Source organism: Bombina bombina, chromosome 5, assembly GCF_027579735.1.
Source record: "Bombina bombina isolate aBomBom1 chromosome 5, aBomBom1.pri, whole genome shotgun sequence".
NCBI classification, from domain to species: domain Eukaryota; kingdom Metazoa; phylum Chordata; class Amphibia; order Anura; family Bombinatoridae; genus Bombina; species Bombina bombina.
This window is the reverse complement of record NC_069503.1, coordinates 542970956-542991906: the sequence shown is the minus strand read 5'-3', so window position 1 is coordinate 542991906 and position 20951 is coordinate 542970956. Positions and strand designations below refer to the sequence as shown.

At 38.1% G+C, this 20951-nt stretch overlaps 1 protein-coding gene across 6 annotated transcripts in view; it reads left to right on the top strand.

Annotated features, from left to right (window-relative positions):
- The window catches only part of LOC128660571 (triple functional domain protein), a 763036-nt gene that overhangs the window by 516432 nt on the left and 225653 nt on the right, over positions 1–20951 (top strand). For all 6 annotated transcript variants that reach the window (XM_053714497.1, XM_053714496.1, XM_053714493.1 and 3 more), the window contains exons 25-29: positions 574–683; positions 6083–6152; positions 7479–7568; positions 10925–11017; positions 13851–13962. In XM_053714497.1, coding sequence (XP_053570472.1) covers positions 574–683; positions 6083–6152; positions 7479–7568; positions 10925–11017; positions 13851–13962 — 475 coding nt within the window. The remainder of the gene's footprint in view (positions 1–573; positions 684–6082; positions 6153–7478; positions 7569–10924; positions 11018–13850; positions 13963–20951) is intronic.

The window sequence follows — 20951 nt, the reverse complement described above, 5'->3', positions numbered from 1 at the left end:
AAAAGTATTTTAAGGAACATTCTAAATCCATCAGTCCAAACCAATTTGCACAACAAAGTCAAAATTATATTTTCAATATTCAGATAAAGCATGCAGTTTTAAGAGAGTTTACTTATCAAATTGTGCACAGTCTTTTTTATATGCACACTTTCTGAGGCATCAGCTCCTACTGAGCATGTGCAACCGTTCAGTGTATACGTATGAGTCTGTGATTGGTTTATGGCTGTCAGATGATACAAGGGGGGCTGACAAATTGAAGGAAATTTTTAACTTTGTCAGAAAAAAAATCTGCTGCTCCTTAAAAGTAAGTGCTATTGCATTTGTCTTTTCATTGTGCACTTGTTGGTTATTCAATTCTACTTAATTTAATAGTCCTTTAAATAATGCAAAACTCCTTTTATACAAAAGTGATATACAGGTGATACCGCTAATAGGGAATGCTAATCAAGCTTTCCAGACACTGACGTCCCTTTGCCTGGCAGACGGTTTCTAAGAGTCGAAACAGCTTTTTATTGAAGGTTGCAGGTGTTTCTGTTGTTTTAATTGCCTTTTTCCTTCCCCTAATGTTTTTAGACATATCTGTGGGAAATGACAAGCGGAGTTGAAGAGATCCCGTCTGGCATTGTAAACAAAGAGCACATTATCTTTGGAAACATGCAGGAAATATATGAATTTCACAACAAGTAAGTGCAATGTATCCGTTCAGCTTTTGTTTACTGTGATGGTTTTGTCATGAAATAAAACAGGTTTTCTCAGTAGTAACCCCCCTAAGAGCAACTTGATTTAATGAAAACCCTACAGATCCTATAGAGTTTCATCTTTATATTTAGCATACATGTTCCCTCCAAGCTAAACAAATATAAAATAAAATTGAGTATTTCCAGTTTTATGTTTATGACTGAAACATAACATAAAGTAATATAAAGGCAGTAAAGGGATATAACACCCAAAATGTTTTTCATGATTTAGGTAGAACATACAATTTTAAACAACTTTAAAGTTTATTTCTCTTAGCAAATGTTCTTCATTCTCTTGGTATCATTTGTTGAAGAAGTAGCAATGCACTACTGGTTTCTAACTGAACACATGGGTGAGACAATGACAATCTGTATATTTATGCAGCCACCAATCAGCAGCTAGAACCTAGGTTCTTTGCTGCTCCTGAGCTTTCCTAGATAAACCTTTCAGCAAAGGTTAACAAGAGAAGGAAGCAAATTAAATAATAGAAGTAAATTGGAAAGTTGATTAAAATTGTATGTTCTGTCCAAATCATGAATGTCAAATTATTACAGTCCCTTTAACATTACACAGGGAAAATCCAGTTCTGTTCTCAGGATCATATTTGTCACTGTGCTGCTGATTGGTGGCTGCACATTATATGATGTTTGTTATTGGCTCACCAGATATGTTCTCCTTGTTCCCAATAGTGCATTGATTATCTTTTACCAAAGTATACCAACAGAATGAAGCAAATCTGATGATAAAACTTAACTGGAAAGTTGTTTACATTTCTATTCTTTATTTGAATCATGAAAGGGACATACAATGGATTTTATGTCCCTTTAAGATGAATGCGTACTAGATGATTCAGATTCAGGCTACAGTTTCTTTTTAAAGGGACATTAAAGCAAAAAAAATATTTCATGATTCAGATAGAGAATGCAATTTTATACAACATTTCAATTTAATTCTATTATCTAATTTGCTTTATTCTTTAGATATCCTTTGTTGAAGAAATAGCTATGCCCACGGGGGAGCAAATCACACGAGGCATCTATGTGCAACCACCAATTAGCAGCTACTTGAGCTTATTTAGATATGCTTTTCAACAAATGATATCAAGCAAATTAAGCAAATTAGATAATAGAAGTAAATTGGAAAGTTGTTTAAATGTGCTTGCTCTTTCTTAATCACGAAAGTGAAAAATTGGGGTTTCATGTCCCTTTAATAACATAAAAAGGCTTATATGTACATAAGAGGAAAAAGTAAAGCGGTAAATATTCTAAATGCATTAAAGGGGCCAGACTGCTCCCAGGGCCTTGAGTTAGACAAAGCCTAACTAGTGCATAATATTTCTTTAAAAGTGTAACTAAATATACATCTGCCCAAATACTGATCAACATGTAGCTATCAAGTACTGAATCAGATGGCAGTGAATGACAATATACTCACATTTAATCAGATGGCAGTGAATGACAATATACTCACATTTAATCAGATGGCAGTGAATGACAATATACTCACATTTAATCAGATGGCAGTGAATGACAATACACTCACATTTAATCAGATGGCAGTGAATGACAATACACTCACATTTAATCAGATGGCAGTGAATGACAATACACTCACATTTAATCAGATGGCAGTGAATGACAATATACTCACATTTAATCAGATGGCAGTGAATGACAATATACTCACATTTAATCAGATGGCAGTGAATGACAATATACTCACATTTAATCAGATGGCAGTGAATGACAATATACTCACATTTAATCAGATGGCAGTGAATGACAATACACTCACATTTAATCAGATGGCAGTGAATGACAATATACTCACATTTAATCAGATGGCAGTGAATGACAATACACTCACATTTAATCAGATGGCAGTGAATGACAATACACTCACATTTAATCAGATGGCAGTGAATGACAATACACTCACATTTAATCAGATGGCAGTGAATGACAATATACTCACATTTAATCAGATGGCAGTGAATGACAATACACTCACATTTAATCAGATGGCAGTGAATGACAATATACTCACATTTAATCAGATGGCAGTGAATGACAATACACTCACATTTAATCAGATGGCAGTGAATGACAATACACTCACATTTAATCAGATGGCAGTGAATGACAATATACTCACATTTAATCAGATGGCAGTGAATGACAATATACTCACATTTAATCAGATGGCAGTGAATGACAATACACTCACATTTAATCAGATGGCAGTGAATGACAATACACTCACATTTAATCAGATGGCAGTGAATGACAATATACTCACATTTAATCAGATGGCAGTGAATGACAATACACTCACATTTAATCAGATGGCAGTGAATGACAATATACTCACATTTAATCAGATGGCAGTGAATGACAATACACTCACATTTAATCAGATGGCAGTGAATGACAATATACTCACATTTAATCAGATGGCAGTGAATGACAATACACTCACATTTAATCAGATGGCAGTGAATGACAATACACTCACATTTAATCAGATGGCAGTGAATGACAATATACTCACATTTAATCAGATGGCAGTGAATGACAATATACTCACATTTAATCAGATGGCAGTGAATGACAATATACTCACATTTAATCAGATGGCAGTGAATGACAATATACTCACATTTAATCAGATGGCAGTGAATGACAATACACTCACATTTAATCAGATGGCAGTGAATGACAATATACTCACATTTAATCAGATGGCAGTGAATGACAATATACTCGCACTGCTTCATCTTTTGTTTGGGCAACCAAAGGAAATGTTCTCACACTCCCATCTGAGAAATGCATTTATCACATCCTTATTTTCTGTTGAGGTTTACAATTTTTTGTCAGTTGAGCTGAGGACATTTTTATTCTTTTCGTCTTCACCTTGTTCTAACATTGAAAAGGTCAGCTAGATTTAGATTTTGCACATCGTAATTAATTGCTAATTAAATGAGAAAACTCCAATTACATTTTTCATCTTTGTCATTTAGTTCAGGAATTTACACTGATAACTTTCTTGAAATAAAAGTTCACTTTGTGGAAAATTATATTCACAGACCATGCTTATTATTTTATTAATTCAGTTTTTACTTACCGTTTGGTGCTTTTTCTTTTTACTTAAAGGGATATGTAACCCCAAATTTTTCTTTTGGCATTCAGAGTATTCAATTAAAAAAAAAAAAGTTTCCAATTTACTTCTCTTATCAAATTTGCTTCGTTCCCATGGTAATTCTTTGTTTGAAGAGATTCATTGGTTAGTGTCTGGAGCACTACATAATAGTGCTGCCATTTAGTGCGCTTGCATATGGATACTATTCTTGCAATCCTGCTGGTATATAGAGTCCAGACACGTGCACGCGCCTTAGCTTACATCACTGCCTTTCAACAAAAGATTCCAAGAGAACAAAGGCAATTTGATCATAGACGTAAATTAGAAAGTTGTTTAAAATTGCATGCTCTATCTGAATCCTGAAAGAAAAAATGAAAGTGAAGTATAAGTGATATACATTGTCTAAAGTCTATTGCTATGGTTAGCTGGTATTTAGAAATATTTTCACTATTAAATTGCTTAAAGGGACAGTCTACACTAAAAGTGTTATTGTAGTTATTTAAGAGTTAGCACACCACAGTACAAAATGCAACTCAATAGATTTTAAATAGTCACGGTCATGTGATCAGGGGGCTGTCAGAAGAGGCTTAGATACAAGGTAATCGCAGAGGTTAAAAGTAAATTAATATAACTGTGTTGGTTGTGAAAAACTGGGGAATGGGTAATTAAGGGATTATCTATCTTTTTAAACAATAAAAAATTCTATTATAGATTGTCCCTTTAATAAGCAACTCTTTGATCCGCCAAACCCCCACCCTCCCCACTTCACTAAAGTCCCAGTAACAATTTAGTGTCTCTTCCCGTGGTAACAAACTACCAGGAGGATGCTGCATTTGGAATACTTTAAACACACAAACCTTTACTTTGAGAACACACACCTATCTATAAATGAATCCAGATTAAAAGATTTGTACACACTGTCCCTTTATTGCCTCAAGGGGTACACCCCCTTATTGACCATGTCCCAGATATGAAAAACAGAGGTGTTTGAGTTTAAAAAAGACCTTAAAGGGATGTAAAATACCAGGAAATTTACTTTGCGATTCAGACAGCGCATATCATTTTTACAAAGTTTCCAGTTTACCACTATAATCAAATTTGCTTCATTCGCATGGTATTCTTTGGAACACTAAATGGCAGGAAATAGTGCTGCCATCTAGTGCTCTTGAAAATGTATAACATTCTTGCAAAACTGCTGCCTTATAGTGCTCCAGACCTTTGCTGAGCTTACATCCCTGCTTTTCAACAATAGATACCAAAGGAACAAAGTAAAATTGATAAAAAAATAGATAATAGAAGTTTAGGTTTCTTGTCCCTTTAACAGTAAATAAACAGAATTATATATTTTTTAATGGAACAAATATCTGCATTGGAATCAGTTTTCTATTTGTAACATATCTTTAAATAAATTGGTTGTCCCAAATACAATGCTTAGTAGTCACATATAGAAAATAATTTGACTGAACACAGCTAGTCTTTACTTTTTGTAAGATAAGGTAATAGTGGCACATCTGCAATAGATTTACTCATAGGTAAGAACACAATCAATTAAATAATGGAAAGTGTGGGGGGAAAAGTCACGGATAACTCACATTTAAAAAAAAAATAATGGATAAGGTTCATAGATGTCAGAACAATGTATTATACTAACTTAGTGATTTACTCACTTTAAACATGGTGTTAGCAATGTCATTACCCAGATTTCCATTCATTTTAATGGAAATGGAGCATGCAATTTAAAATAAAAACTTGCCAATTTACGTCTTATCAGAATGTGTACAACCTTTTTATATGCACACTTTTTGAGGCACAAACTCCTACTAAGCATGTGCAGGAGTTAATAGTATATATTTATATGCATTTGTGATAGGCTAAGGGTTGTCACATGATGGAAATAACATTCAAATTTGTCAGAAAAAAAATCTACTGCTGATTTCAAATTCACAGTATGGGTTATTGTATTGTATTTTTATTATGCAATTGTGAATTATACAATACTACTGTATTTAATGGTCCTTTAAGGCATCTAGCTTGTCCTTATGAAAACATATGATTTACCATTGAAATGTCTTACTGCTTTACATAGATCAAAATACATAAAACACCTCCTAGGTTTTATATCCTAGGTCTATATTAAATATATGTAGAACAAATGCTTTAAAAATACAAATGTTATTTATTAAATCTCTTCCTATTTTATCCACAGTATATTTTTAAAGGAACTTGAAAAATATGAACAATTACCAGAGGACGTTGGGCATTGCTTTGTGACATGGGTAATTAATTCTGTTACTATTTTTGCCTTTATTTCCTTAAATCAGAAGTTTAGAAAAAAAATACAAGTCTATCTTTCTTTCTTTCTTTCTTTTTCTCTCTTTCTCTCTTCTCCTCTCTTCTCTCTCTTCTCCTATCTTCTCTCTCTTATCTCCCTCACGCTTTCCTCTCTCTCTCCTCTCTCTCTCACTCTATCTTCTTTCTCTCCTCTCCTCTCTCTCTCTCACTCTCTCTTCTTTCTCTCCTCTCTCTCTCACTCTCTCCTCTCTCACTCTCTTCCTATGCTTTCCTCTCTTCCTCACGCTTTCCTCTCTCTTCTCTCTCTCTCGCTCGCTTTCCTCTCTCTTGCTTTCCTCTCTCTCTTGCTCCCCCCCTCTCTTGTCCCCCCCATCTCTCTCTTTCGCTTGCTTTCCTCTCGCTCGCTTTCCTCTCGCTCGCTTTCCTCTATCTCTTCTCTTTCCTCTCTCTCCCCTCTTCTCTCTCCCCTCTCTCTCTCCTCTCTCCCCTCTCTCTCTCCTCTCTCCCCTCTCTCTCTCCTCTCTCTCTCTCCTCTCTCCTCTGTCTCTCTCCTCTATCTCTCTCCTCTGTCTCTCTCTCTCTCTCTCTCCTCTGTCTCTCCCCTCTCTCTGTCTCTCCCCTCTCTCTCTCTCTCCCCCCCCCTCTCTCTCTCTCTCTCTCCTCTCTCTCTCCTCTCTCTCTCTCCTCCTTTATTTCCTTAAATCAGAAGTTTAGAAAAAAATACAAGTCTATCTTTCTTTCTTTCTCTCTCTCTCTCTCCTCTCATCTCCCTCACGCTTTCCTCTCTCTCACTCTCTCTTCTTTCTCTCCTCTCACTCTCTCTTCTTTCTCTCCTCTCTCTCTCCTCTCTTTCTCTCCTCACTCTCTCCTCTCACTCTCTCCTCTCACTCTCTCTTCTTTCTCTCCTCTCCTCTCCTCTCTCTCTCCTCTCACTCTCTCCTCTCTCTCTCTCCTCTCTCTCTCTCCTCTCACTCTCTCTTCTCTCCTCTCTCTCTCGCTCGCTTTCCTCTCGCTCGCTTTCCTCTCTCTCGCTTTCCTCTCTCTCTTGCTCCCCCCTCTCTCTCTCTCTCTTTCGCTCGCTTTCCTCTCCCTCGCTTTCCTCTCCCTCGCTTTCCTCTCGTTCGCTTTCCTCTCGCTCGCTTTCCTCTCGCTCGCTTTCCTCTATCTCTCCTCTTTCCTCTCTCTCTCCTCTCTTCTCTCTCCCCCCTCTCTCTCTCCTCTGTCTCTCTCCTCTTGTCAATGACAAGGAAAGTTGCTAAAGATAATTTAACTGCTTTACTGAAATATTGTAAATGTTCTCTTTATTTCAGGCTGATAAGTTTCAAATGTATGTGTCGTATTGCAAAAACAAGCCCGACTCTACGCAACTCATCCTGGACCAAGCAGGAGCTTATTTTGAAGTACGTTTTATATTGCTTGTACATATTTTGACACCCATTCTTTAAATCCTTAATATTTCTTAAACATTTTGGATTCTTTAGTTTGTAAAATTTTGAGCACTGTATAAATCTACATTTTTCAAATTATTGTAAATCATATGGAAGAAAACAATGTGTTTAAATTAGGTCGTTTCCAACAAATTTTCAATCACTAAAGAGCTTTTAAAAGGATTACAATTACATGTTCTAATTCTTTAAGCAGATCATGTATCAATAGTGACACAGCTAATCTGTGTTTAACTCCTGCAGGGGTTAAACAAATTGATAAAATACCTCTCGGGACCTGCATTGCTCCGAGTCAGCAGTGCTAGTTGCACCGGGTTAAACACACAGATTTACAGTGTTGCTAGTGATAAAATTACTAGAGCTGCAAGAACTAATCAATAATAATCGATAATGAAAATAGTTGTCAGCAAATCTCATAATCGATTAGTTGGTTTGCAATTAGTTGGTCTGTACACATCACCAGCTGCTTCACTCCAATGAGCTTCTGCACATGGTTGCTATTCACTTTTTCAGGACAGTATACGTTTACAACTACTCCTAGCTTATGTGCAACCCAGAAATAAAATAGGAGTCATCATTTGGATTGTTTATATTAAATAAGGTGATTTGGGACTATGATTTGCATGATATAGTGCTGAGCTCGTTATATACACCTAGCCCTAGATTGGTGGGTTTTGTTATTTGGATTGATGTGCACTATTATCTGTTTGCACTATTATTAGCAGATTGCTTGCTATTTCTGATTATATGTACTGTATAGATAAATGTGTAAGGCTTTGTCCTGTTATTGATATATAGTCCTTAGCGCTTTTGACTTTTCTTGTTTTTTATATTTTGAATTAATTGTAAAAAATGTACCAAATTCAACCTCTATAAGTATATATCTGTTTTTTTAAGAGCTGACTAGATATTTTTTCCCTAATCTTATAGCTGGTTATTTACCATTGCATATAGATAGATATTCAAGATATTTTTATGTTAGAATGAAGTCAAAGTTTACTTTGTTAAGAGGCCCCTTGCATTGGTGGAGAATGCTAACAAAGATAAATAGCCCACCTTGGTGAAATTGGCAAAACCCTACTTATGCATCTCAGACACCTCAACACCATCTGAGCGCCTCTTCTATGTTTCAGGAAAAATAGCTTCCAAAAAGAGAGCCAGCCTGAGCCAGGAGCATTTAGTCATGTTGTAATGTTTGCATTTGTATGCAAAGTTTCTGAAAGAGTAAATAACAGAATGTTATTAAAGGGACAGTCTACACCAGAATTGTTATTGTTTTAAAAGATAGATAATCCCTTTTTTACCCATTCCCTAGTTTTGCATAGCCAACACAGTTATATTTATATATTTTTTACCTCTGTGATTATCTTGTATCTAAGCCTCTGCAGACTGCCCCTTTATTTCAGTTCTTTGACAGACTTGCAGTTTAGCCAATCAGTGATGGCTCCCAGGTAACTTCACGTGCACGAGCACAGTGTTATCTATATGAAAAACATGAACTAACACCCTCTAGTGGTGAAAAACCTGTTAAAATGCATTCTTAAGAGGCGGCCTTCAAGGTCTAAGAAATTAGCATATGAACCGCCTAGGTTAAGCTTTCAACTAAGAATACCAAGAGAACAAAGAAAAATTGGTGATAAAAGTAAATTGGAAAATTGTTTAAAATTACATGCCTTATCTGAATCATGAAAGTTTTTTTTGGACTAGACTGTCCCTTTAACAGTGATAGTCTACCTCTTTCTAGTTCTACCTCTTCTGAAACAGTTTGTGGTTTTTTATTTTGCTTCAGTATAAAAAATTTGTTCTGCTGACGTTTTTTTTTTTTATCCGATTAATCTAAAAAAATAATGAATAATGAAAATCATCGTTAGTTGCAGCCCTAAAAATTACAAATAGTAAACTCTGCACCCCCTCCTACCCCTTAGAAAATAAAAAATACAGTTATTTTCCTCACTTTTACTCTTGCATGCAGCCTCCTTTTTGGGAGCAATTTTTTTTTAGCCTCCATTTAAATACTCGGTAAAAGAAGAAATTTACTGGCTTTTAGCATCCAGATCTAAGGTGTCCACATAGGCAGCAATTACTGACAGGGCTGGGGAAAAAAAGGATATTACATCAAATATTTAAATAAAGCTAATTTATTTGTATGGCTTGAATTTCAAATTGTTAGAGATCATATTGGCACTGAATTATTCTATTTGGTAGTGTGAGTAGAGGTCACAAAATAAAAACATTTTAAATTTGTCTATTGTTAATACAAATAATTATCTTAGATAGTCTTCCCAGCATGCACTGTTATGAGTGATCCACTGAACATTTTGTTAGTACATACTGAGTCCAGACCAGGTATAATGATACAGCCAATTAAAAAAATATATTTCAAACAAATATGAGATATATTTTATGCGTACAAAAATAGGAATGCCCATACAGAAAAAAATGTGATGAAATACCTTATTTAGACTAGCTCTTCAGCAGAGGTTGGCATAAATATAAATTTAATGTAATGGTGTAGTGATCTTTTCTAATATCATAAAATTCATTCAAAATTTAGCATACTTTAAGGGACAATCATCAACTCTCCAGTTTACTGTTATCGTTAAATTTGCTTTGTTCTCTGTGAATTCTTTGTTGAAAGCTAAACCTGGGTAGCCTCATATGCTAATTTCTAAGTCATTGAAGGCCACCTCTTATCTCAGTTCATTTTAACAGTTCCTCACAGCTAGACAGCGCTAGTTTGTTTGTGCCATATAGATACCATTGTGCTCACTCCCGTGGAGTTATTTGATGTAGCACTGATTGGCTCAAATACAAATCTGCAAAAAGAACTGAAATATGGGGGCAGTCTGCAGAGGCTTAGATACAAGGTAATCACAGAAGTAAAAAGTTTATTAATATAACTGTGTTCTGTTATGCAAAACTGGGAATGGTAAATAATGTGATTATCTATCTTTTTAAACAATAAAAAATTGGAGTAGACTGTCCCTTTTAACTATCTCTAAAAGTTATAAAAAAAACAAAAAAAAACATATGTGATAAAGTAATCTTATTTTGGACAAGGTGGAATTATTTAGAATTATTGAGGGAATGGGAGTTTTCTTGTGAGGTAAAAAAGTAAATTGTTTTCGTACATTTCACATGAATGATAAAGATTAATAAAAATTTAGAATTATGAGGGTTTTTTTGTTTTTAGAAAACATTTTTTTTTAAAAAGTAATGCTGACTAAGAATGAATTTCATTTGCATAATACATAGCCACAACCTGATAACAATCTTGCTGAATATAAGTTTATCTGTCTGTTCTTTTACAGGAAATTCAGCATCGTCATGAGCTAGCCAATTCAATCTCTTCTTACCTTATCAAACCTGTACAAAGAATAACAAAATATCAGCTTCTTCTAAAGGTAAGTTGTGGTTAAAGAGGTAAAAAAAATTGATGAATTAACAGCTCATTACAATGAGAAAACACCCCAGTTATTGTTGTGAGTGAAGAATAGATTTTAACATTTATTAGAAGTATTTCTTAAATGAAAAGCAAGTGATCCTTTCCTGCACTTTTCTATTCATGTTAAAACATCTCCTTGCAAGCATTCATTTATATGGTATTATTTTTAAAGGGATAGGAAGATCAAATTGAACTGTGCATGAGTGTATTTAAATCTTAAATAAAAGCTTTTTTGTTTTATACTTCAATTGTCAAAAATGCCTCTAGTAGAAGTTATTACTGTTTTTAAGTAGCATACACACATATGCTGTAAGCGCTCCGTGCACCAGCATTTTAACACCACACCTTCTCTGAGAGTCAAAAGTGGCTTGTGTGACACAAATTAAGACTTCACTGATGCAATACACACCACCGATGGCTCTCTGAGCAGGCATGCTGTTTGAATCCCGATATCCTACTCATGTAGCACATGTGCGAATGCTGCTAAAGCATTTTGCTAATAGAAGTATATTGGAAAAATGCTGCACATTTCAGTTGTAACCTTTCTATCCCTTTAAGTAACGCAATAATGAGAATAGAAAAGCAGTTCATATGGATTCAGAAGTTATTTAAATTTATACCTGCACTGGTGCTACGGCACTTTCTCTTAAAGGGTTAAGCCATTAACTTCATTTGCAGGCAATAAAAAAATAAAGGGCTGGTTCTCCTGCACTTTCATACCCATTTGCAAAGTAATCGAGGGAAGATAAAACTTAAAGCCCTTCTTTGCTTACATTACATTATTTTAAGCAAATGTAGGACACAAATTTCAGACCGAATAGAGCTCCTCTGATGCGTTTATGATTTATTTTCTTTGCAGCATTTTTAAAAAAGTGTTGTTGTTTTCTTTTATAACTGATGTTCCCTTGATGGAAAAAGTTTTTGCGCATATTAAAGGTGTTACTGCTTACCAGAATAGCTAATTAGTACGTTTAGTACCCTTTTCTTTGGAAATTCATTTAAACATACAGAAGGTAAAAGATCTAAATGTATACAAGACAGCACACCAGCAGGTAAAATGTGTTGTTGGTTACACAATAAAATGAAGGAACACAAAAAGGTTTACAATATAATATCCCTTTAAAGGGACATGATACCCAAATGTTAAAGCACTTGAAAGTGATGCAGCATAGCTGTAAAAAGCTGACTAGAAAATATCACCTGAACATCTCTATGTAAAAAAGAAAGATATTTTACCTCAAAATGTCCTAAGTATTCACACCCCCATTGTAAAGGACTTTAAGCAGCAACTCAGTATGCCTGTCCCGGGACCTATTCAGTTTAAGGAAGGTTCACTATGAAATCTCATGAGAGTTAAGTAAAATCTTATGAGATCACAGTAAAATAATTCATGGCCTCAGCACTGTTGATGCTGATTGGCTGCTGGTTATTCCTTCCTTTTTTTTTAACCTGCAGCTGCACAGTAACTGAAGTATAACTTTTTACACAGCACTTACTTTGGTGAGCTGAGGAAATTGAGGTAAAATAGCTTCCTTTTTTACATAGAGATGCTCAGGTGATATTTTCCTGTCAGCTTTTTACAGTTATGCTGCATCATTTTCAACTGATTTAGCATATGGGTATTATGTATGTATGTGAATGTGACCATATGTCGCTTAACACATTACAAATGTCTGCTTAGCATGTTGTTTATGTGTTGGGCACTTAGCAGTGTAGGCGTTACCCATCAGTGTGTGAGAGCCAATGGGTTATTAAAGTCAGTAATTATAAGGCATTAGCTTATTTCATAGTTGGTATTTGTTTTACAGTCAAATGCCAAAATATGGCCGCAAGCAGCAGCATCCGGCTATCCTGGGTGCTGGATTTATGTGTATGAAAGTGCAGCACTCAAATATCTTGATTTGCACAAATCTTTGTTGCACTTTCATACAAATACATCCAGCACTAAAAATAGTTAAATGCTGCTGCCTGTGTTTATATTCGGCATTTGTTTGTAAAACTAATGCCAAATACAAAATGATGTCCATGCCTTATACTTATCATACCATTTTTGTATTCGGAATACTTAAATAACAAAAAAAACCAAAAAACAGTCTGTCAATCAATCAAAATACGTGTAATAATATGCACTATGGGCCACATGTTCTAATGGCCGTGCGGACAACTTGAGAACCCGTTCGCACATATTTGAGACAAATGGGCAGTGGACCCTATACCTCCGCTGCCTGTATGTACCAAGTGAGTGCGTAATGCTGCCCCCGTACTGGAGGGCCAGTCAACCACCCCCCGAGCAAAGCGCTAGTCATTCTACTCAGATGTGGAACTAGTGCTTCTGAATTGGCTTAGCAGCGCTTTCTGCTTGGGACCGGCAGTGCTCTGCGACTCTGGGGTGGTATTTCTACTGTGGGTTTAACCCCTTTGCAAGGGTAGTATTCTAAGGTCACTAATCTTAAAATGCTAAACCTTTTTAATTCACAAGCATACTGCATACAGAGAAGGAACCATGTAAAATAAGCTACATTTGTCCATGAGGATTATTTGTATTCAAAATAGGTAAAGAGAAGTACTCGGAAATCAACACTCTATGGGAGGATGCCCCCCTTAAATTTATCAAACTTAGCACGATATGTTGCAGCAGGTGTTTGTTATTGAGCTCTTAAAGCATCTTCTGGAAAACAAATCATTCTTGTTAAAATGAAACATGAACCGGTGCCATTTGTTTTGTATTAAATCTCAATCCTGCCATTTTATAGGAAACATCCATATTAATCAAAATGATATTTTTTCTGTAGGAGCTGCTGACATGCTGTGAAGAAGGCAAAGGAGAGATTAAAGATGGTTTGGAGGTGATGCTAAGTGTGCCAAAACGAGCCAATGACGCCATGCATCTCAGCATGCTAGAAGGTAAAATTTCAGGAAATCATAATCTCGCTTAGGGCCAGATTTAACAAAGTCTGGTGGACAGGGACGTACATCTTCACCCCTGTCTGTCCGGCATGGCGTCCTTGCATTTATCATTGCACACCGCGGCTAGAGTTCAAAGCTACCCCCTGCTCATGCGTAACCAATTGCGCGCGAGCAGGGGCTGTGAATTTCCACAGTCAGAAAAGTCAGAGGGGATTGAGATATGCCACATAACAGGTGGTGAAGTGGCTCATGTGAACCTGCAGCTGGATCATTTGATAAATCAGGTGATTTAACCCTTTGAGTGCTAACGACGGCTCTGAGCTGTCGCAAATTGTCCCATTCAGGTGCTGATGACGGCTCAGAGCCGTCGCTAGCGCTCACCCACATTGAGGGCAATCTGGGGCCCCCCACTGACTCCCACCCCAGCGATCTGGCCTGTATAGGGACAGGCATCGCCGGAGCTTCATATTTTGCACGGTGACGTCACACGCAATGATGTGATGACACGCAACTTTATTTTAAAATTACAATGGACAGTAGAGGGATATGGGCATTTTGCTTAGAAGCCTGTATCTCGGGCATCCTAGCAGTTACAGACCCCCAAGACCCACCGTTGGAAAGGTAATCGCCTAACCTTTCCAACGGTATAAGACTTGGGGATTTGAAAAAAAAACAAACCTTTTTTAAATATATATTTAAAAACAAAACAAACAAAAAAACTAAAATCCAGTTTAGCACCCAGGTGGGAAATTGCACTCAAAGGGTTAAAACACTTTGCACATGGCACTGGGAAGAAGCACTTTTTATTGTTATGCTTGTGAGGCCAGTGAACAATCAGTGCTTAAAGGGATATAAACCCCAGCACACGAACGTGAGTAAGTCCTTGGTTAAAAGGAATTGCTCTAGCCTTTTTTTAAATGCTGAGATCAGTACCACATGCACATACTTGGTGCTGATTTCTTTGCTTATTTCAGTGACAACGGGTAAGTATGTTTTGTGAGCAATCATGAGGGGGAAGAGATGGCAAGGAACCTCTTTTTTTAATATAATAGAACTTTAATGACTAAATAAAGAATAGATCTTTATGACTAAAATATTTTAGTTTCTGCGTCATAAAACAAGATACAGAATATCTTTAAGGGACATTGTAATCAAAAATGATTTGTGATCCATTTGAAAGAGTATTATGTTGATTATTTTTCCTGCTAATTTTAATTGGCTGATAGACACTTATTGTTAATGCTCATTGGTTGTTAGGCACTTCCTGCTAATACTTGCTGAGCGTTAGTAATAAGTAAATATAGGCCAATGTGCATTAGTACAAAGTGCACAGCTGATACTTTGTATATTAATTCAAATTTAAATTCAGACACCTTTTTATACTCATATTTTGTCTTTCATTCATACAGAGCGCACAAAAACTTTCCAATTCATTTTTATTATGAGTTACTTTGCTCTCTTGGTATCGTTTGCTGAAGCGCTAACTTATGTAGGTAATGAGTTACTTTGCTCTCTTGGTATTGTTTGCTGAAGCGCTAACCTATGTAGGTAGCATTATGTGCCTGGAGCTCTATATGGCAGCAGTTTGGCAAGAACGCTTTTAACAGTGGTATAAACGTTTGAACACTAGATGGCAGCAGTGTTTGCACTGTTTGCATAACTGCTAAAAAAGCAAAAAAGTACTAAGCTTACCTTGGTTGCAGCGCAGAAACACACCTCTTGTTTTTGCTAAAACATTGTTTAAAGCATTGTTGTAAAACTACTGCCATAGGTGTGCTCTTCAACAGAGAACAAAGCAAATTTGATAGTAGTAAATTGGGGAGCAATTTAAAATTGTACTTTGTCTGAATAGTTTTTAGTTTTCAAGTCCATTTAAAGGGACATTAAACACTTTGAGATGGTGATACAAAATGATAAATTTTATATATATGTGTGTGTGTGTGAAGTCCGCAATATACTTTCATTATTTATTTCTCCAACATAGGTGTGTCCGGTCCACGGCGTCATCCTTACTTGTGGGATATTCTCTTCCCCAACAGGAAATGGCAAAGAGCCCAGCAAAGCTGGTCACATGATCCCTCCTAGGCTCCGCCTACCCCAGTCATTCTCTTTGCCGTTGTACAGGCAACATCTCCACGGAGATGGCTTAGAGTTTTTTAGTGTTTAACTGTAGTTTTTATTATTCAATCAAGAGTTTGTTATTTTAAAATAGTGCTGGTATGTACTATTTACTCAGAAACAGAAAAGAGATGAAGATTTCTGTTTGTATGAGGAAAATGATTTTAGCAACCGTCACTAAAATCCATGGCTGTTCCACACAGGACTGTTGAGAGCAATTAACTTCAGTTGGGGGAACAGTGAGCAGTCTCTTGCTGCTTGAGGTATGACACATTCTAACAAGACGATGTAATGCTGGAAGCTGTCATTTTCCCTATGGGATCCGGTAAGCCATGTTTATTACGATCGTAAATAAGGGCTTCACAAGGGCTTATTAAGACTGTAGACTTTTTCTGGGCTAAATCGATTCATTATTAACACATATTTAGCCTTGAGGAATCATTTTATTTGGGTATTTTGATATAATAATATCGGCAGGCACTGTTTTAGACACCTTATTCTTTAGGGGCTTTCCCAAAGCATAGGCAGAGCCTCATTTTCGCGCCGGTGTTGCGCACTTGTTTTTGAGAGGCATGGCATGCAGTCGCATGTGAGAGGAGCTCTGATACTTAGAAAAGACTTTCTGAAGGCGTCATTTGGTATCGTATTCCCCTTTGGGCTTGGTTGGGTCTCAGCAAAGCAGATACCAGGGACTGTAAAGGGGTTAAAGTTCAAAACGGCTCCGGTTCCGTTATTTTAAGGGTTAAAGCTTCCAAATTTGGTGTGCAATACTTTTAAGGCTTTAAGACACTGTGGTGAAAATTTGGTGAATTTTGAACAATTCCTTCATGTTTTTTCGCAATTGCAGTAATAAAGTGTGTTCAGTTTAAAATTTAAAGTGACAGTAACGGTTTTATTTTAAAACGTTTTTTGTACTTTGTTATCAAGTTTATGCCTGTTTAACATGTCTGAACTACCAGATAGACTGTGTTCTGAATGTGGGGAAGCCAGAATTCCTATTCATTTAAATAAATGTGATTTATGTGACAATGACAATGATGCCCAAGATGATTCCTCAAGTGAGGGGAGTAAGCATGGTACTGCATCATTCCCTCCTTCGGCTACACGAGTCTTGCCCACTCAGGAGGCCCCTAGTACATCTAGCGCGCCAATACTCCTTACTATGCAACAATTAACGGCTGTAATGGATAATTCTGTCAAAAACATTTTAGCCAAAATGAACACTTATCAGCGTAAGCGCGACTGCTCTGTTTTAGATACCGAAGAGCATGACGACGCTGATAATAATGTTTCTGAAGGGCCCCTAACCCAGTCTGATGGGGCCAGGGAGGTTTTGTCTGAGGGAGAAATTACTGATTCAGGGAACATTTCTCAACAAGCTGAACCTGATGTGATTACATTTAAATTTAAGTTGGAACATCTCCGCATTCTGCTTAAGGAGGTATTATCCACTCTGGATGATTGTGACAAGTTGGTCATCCCAGAGAAACTATGTAAAATGGACAAGTTCCTAGAGGTGCCGGGGCTCCCAGAAGCTTTTCCTATACCCAAGCGGGTGGCGGACATTGTTAATAAAGAATGGGAAAGGCCCGGTATTCCTTTCGTCCCTCCCCCCATATTTAAAAAATTGTTTCCTATGGTCGACCCCAGAAAGGACTTATGGCAGACAGTCCCCAAGGTCGAGGGAGCGGTTTCCACTTTAAACAAACGCACCACTATACCCATAGAGGATAGTTGTGCTTTCAAAGATCCTATGGATAAAAAATTAGAAGGTTTGCTTAAAAAGATGTTTGTTCAGCAGGGTTACCTTCTACAACCAATTTCATGCGTTGTCCCTGTCGCTACAGCCGCATGTTTCTGGTTCGATGAGCTGATAAAGGCGGTCGATAGTGATTCTCCTCCTTATGAGGAGATTATGGACAGAATCAATGCTCTCAAATTGGCTAATTCTTTTACCCTAGACGCCACTTTGCAATTGGCTAGGTTAGCGGCTAAGAATTCTGGGTTTGCTATTGTGGCGCGCAGAGTGCTTTGGTTGAAATCTTGGTCGGCTGATGCGTCTTCCAAGAACAAGCTACTTAACATTCCTTTCAAGGGGAAAACGCTGTTTGGCCCTGACTTGAAAGAGATTATCTCTGATATCACTGGGGGTAAGGGCCACGCCCTTCCTCAGGATCGGCCTTTCAAGGCAAAAAATAAACCTAATTTTCGTCCCTTTCGTAGAAACGGACCAGCCCAAAGTGCTACGTCCTCTAAGCAAGAGGGTAATACTTCTCAAGCCAAGCCAGCTTGGAGACCAATGCAAGGCTGGAACAAGGGAAAGCAGGCCAAGAAACCTGCCACTGCTACCAAGACAGCATGAAATGTTGGCCCCCGATCCGGGACCGGATCTGGTGGGGGGCAGACTCTCTCTCTTCGCTCAGGCTTGGGCAAGAGATGTTCTGGATCCTTGGGCGCTAGAAATAGTCTCCCAAGGTTATCTTCTGGAATTCAAGGGGCTTCCCCCAAGGGGGAGGTTCCACAGGTCTCAGTTGTCTTCAGACCACATAAAAAGACAGGCATTCTTACATTGTGTAGAAGACCTGTTAAAAATGGGAGTGATTCATCCTGTTCCATTAAGAGAACAAGGGATGGGGTTCTACTCCAATCTGTTCATAGTTCCCAAAAAAGAGGGAACGTTCAGACCAATCTTAGATCTCAAGATCTTAAACAAGTTTCTCAAGGTTCCATCGTTCAAGATGGAAACCATTCGAACTATTCTTCCTTCCATCCAGGAAGGTCAATTCATGACCACGGTGGATTTAAAGGATGCGTATCTACATATTCCTATCCACAAGGAACATCATCGGTTCCTAAGGTTCGCATTCCTGGACAAGCATTACCAGTTCGTGGCGCTTCCTTTCGGATTAGCCACTGCTCCAAGGATTTTCACGAAGGTACTAGGGTCCCTTCTAGCTGTGCTAAGACCAAGGGGCATTGCTGTAGTACCTTACTTGGACGACATTCTGATTCAAGCGTCGTCCCTTCCTCAAGCAAAGGCTCACACGGACATAGTCCTGGCCTTTCTCAGATCTCACGGATGGAAAGTGAACGTGGAAAAGAGTTCTCTATCTCCGTCAACAAGGGTTCCCTTCTTGGGAACAATAATAGACTCCTTAGAAATGAGGATATTTCTGACAGAGGCCAGAAAAACAAAGCTTCTAGACTCTTGTCGGATACTTCATTCCGTTCCTCTTCCTTCCATAGCTCAGTGCATGGAAGTGATCGGGTTGATGGTAGCGGCAATGGACATAGTTCCTTTTGCGCGCATTCATCTAAGACCATTACAACTGTGCATGCTCAGTCAGTGGAATGGGGATTATACAGACTTGTCTCCGAAGATACAAGTAAATCAGAGGACCAGAGACTCATTCCGTTGGTGGCTGTCCCTGGACAACCTGTCACAAGGGATGACATTCCGCAGACCAGAGTGGGTCATTGTCACGACCGACGCCAGTCTGATGGGCTGGGGCGCGGTCTGGGGATCCCTGAAAGCTCAGGGTCTTTGGTCTCGGGAAGAATCTCTTCTACCGATAAATATTCTGGAACTGAGAGCGATATTCAATGCTCTCAAGGCTTGGCCTCAGCTAGCGAGGGCCAAGTTCATACGGTTTCAATCAGACAACATGACAACTGTTGCGTACATCAACCATCAGGGGGGAACAAGGAGTTCCCTAGCGATGGAAGAAGTGACCAAAATCATTCTATGGGCGGAGTCTCACTCCTGCCACCTGTCCGCTATCCACATCCCAGGAGTGGAAAATTGGGAAGCGGATTTTCTGAGTCGTCAGACATTGCATCCGGGGGAGTGGGAACTCCATCCGGAAATCTTTGCCCAAGTCACTCAGCTGTGGGGCATTCCAGACATGGATCTGATGGCCTCTCATCAGAACTTCAAAGTTCCTTGCTACGGGTCCAGATCCAGGGATCCCAAGGCGGCTCTAGTGGATGCACTAGTAGCACCTTGGACCTTCAAACTAGCTTATGTGTTCCCGCCGTTTCCTCTCATCCCCAGGCTGGTAGCCAGGATCAATCAGGAGAGGGCGTCGGTGATCTTGATAGCTCCTGCGTGGCCACGCAGGACTTGGTATGCAGATCTGGTGAATATGTCATCGGCTCCACCTTGGAAGCTACCTTTGAGACGAGACCTTCTTGTTCAGGGTCCGTTCGAACATCCGAACCTGGTTTCACTCCAGCTGACTGCTTGGAGATTGAACGCTTGATCTTATCGAAGCGAGGGTTCTCAGATTCTGTTATCGATACTCTTGTTCAGGCCAGAAAGCCTGTAACTAGAAAAATTTACCACAAAATTTGGAAAAAATATATCTGTTGGTGTGAATCTAAAGGATTCCCTTGGGACAAGGTTAAGATTCCTAAGATTCTATCCTTCCTTCAAGAAGGATTGGAAAAAGGATTATCTGCAAGTTCCCTGAAGGGACAGATTTCTGCCTTGTCTGTGTTACTTCACAAAAAACTGGCAGCTGTGCCAGATGTTCAAGCCTTTGTTCAGGCTCTGGTTAGAATTAAGCCTGTTTACAAACCTTTGACTCCTCCTTGGAGTCTCAATTTAGTTCTTTCAGTTCTTCAGGGGGTTCCGTTTGAACCCTTACATTCCGTTGATATTAAGTTATTATCTTGGAAAGTTTTGTTTTTAGTTGCAATTTCTTCTGCTAGAAGAGTTTCAGAATTATCTGCTCTGCAGTGTTCTCCTCCTTATCTGGTGTTCCATGCAGATAAGGTGGTTTTACGTACTAAACCTGGTTTTCTTCCAAAAGTTGTTTCTAACAAAAACATTAACCAGGAGATTATCGTACCTTCTCTGTGTCCGA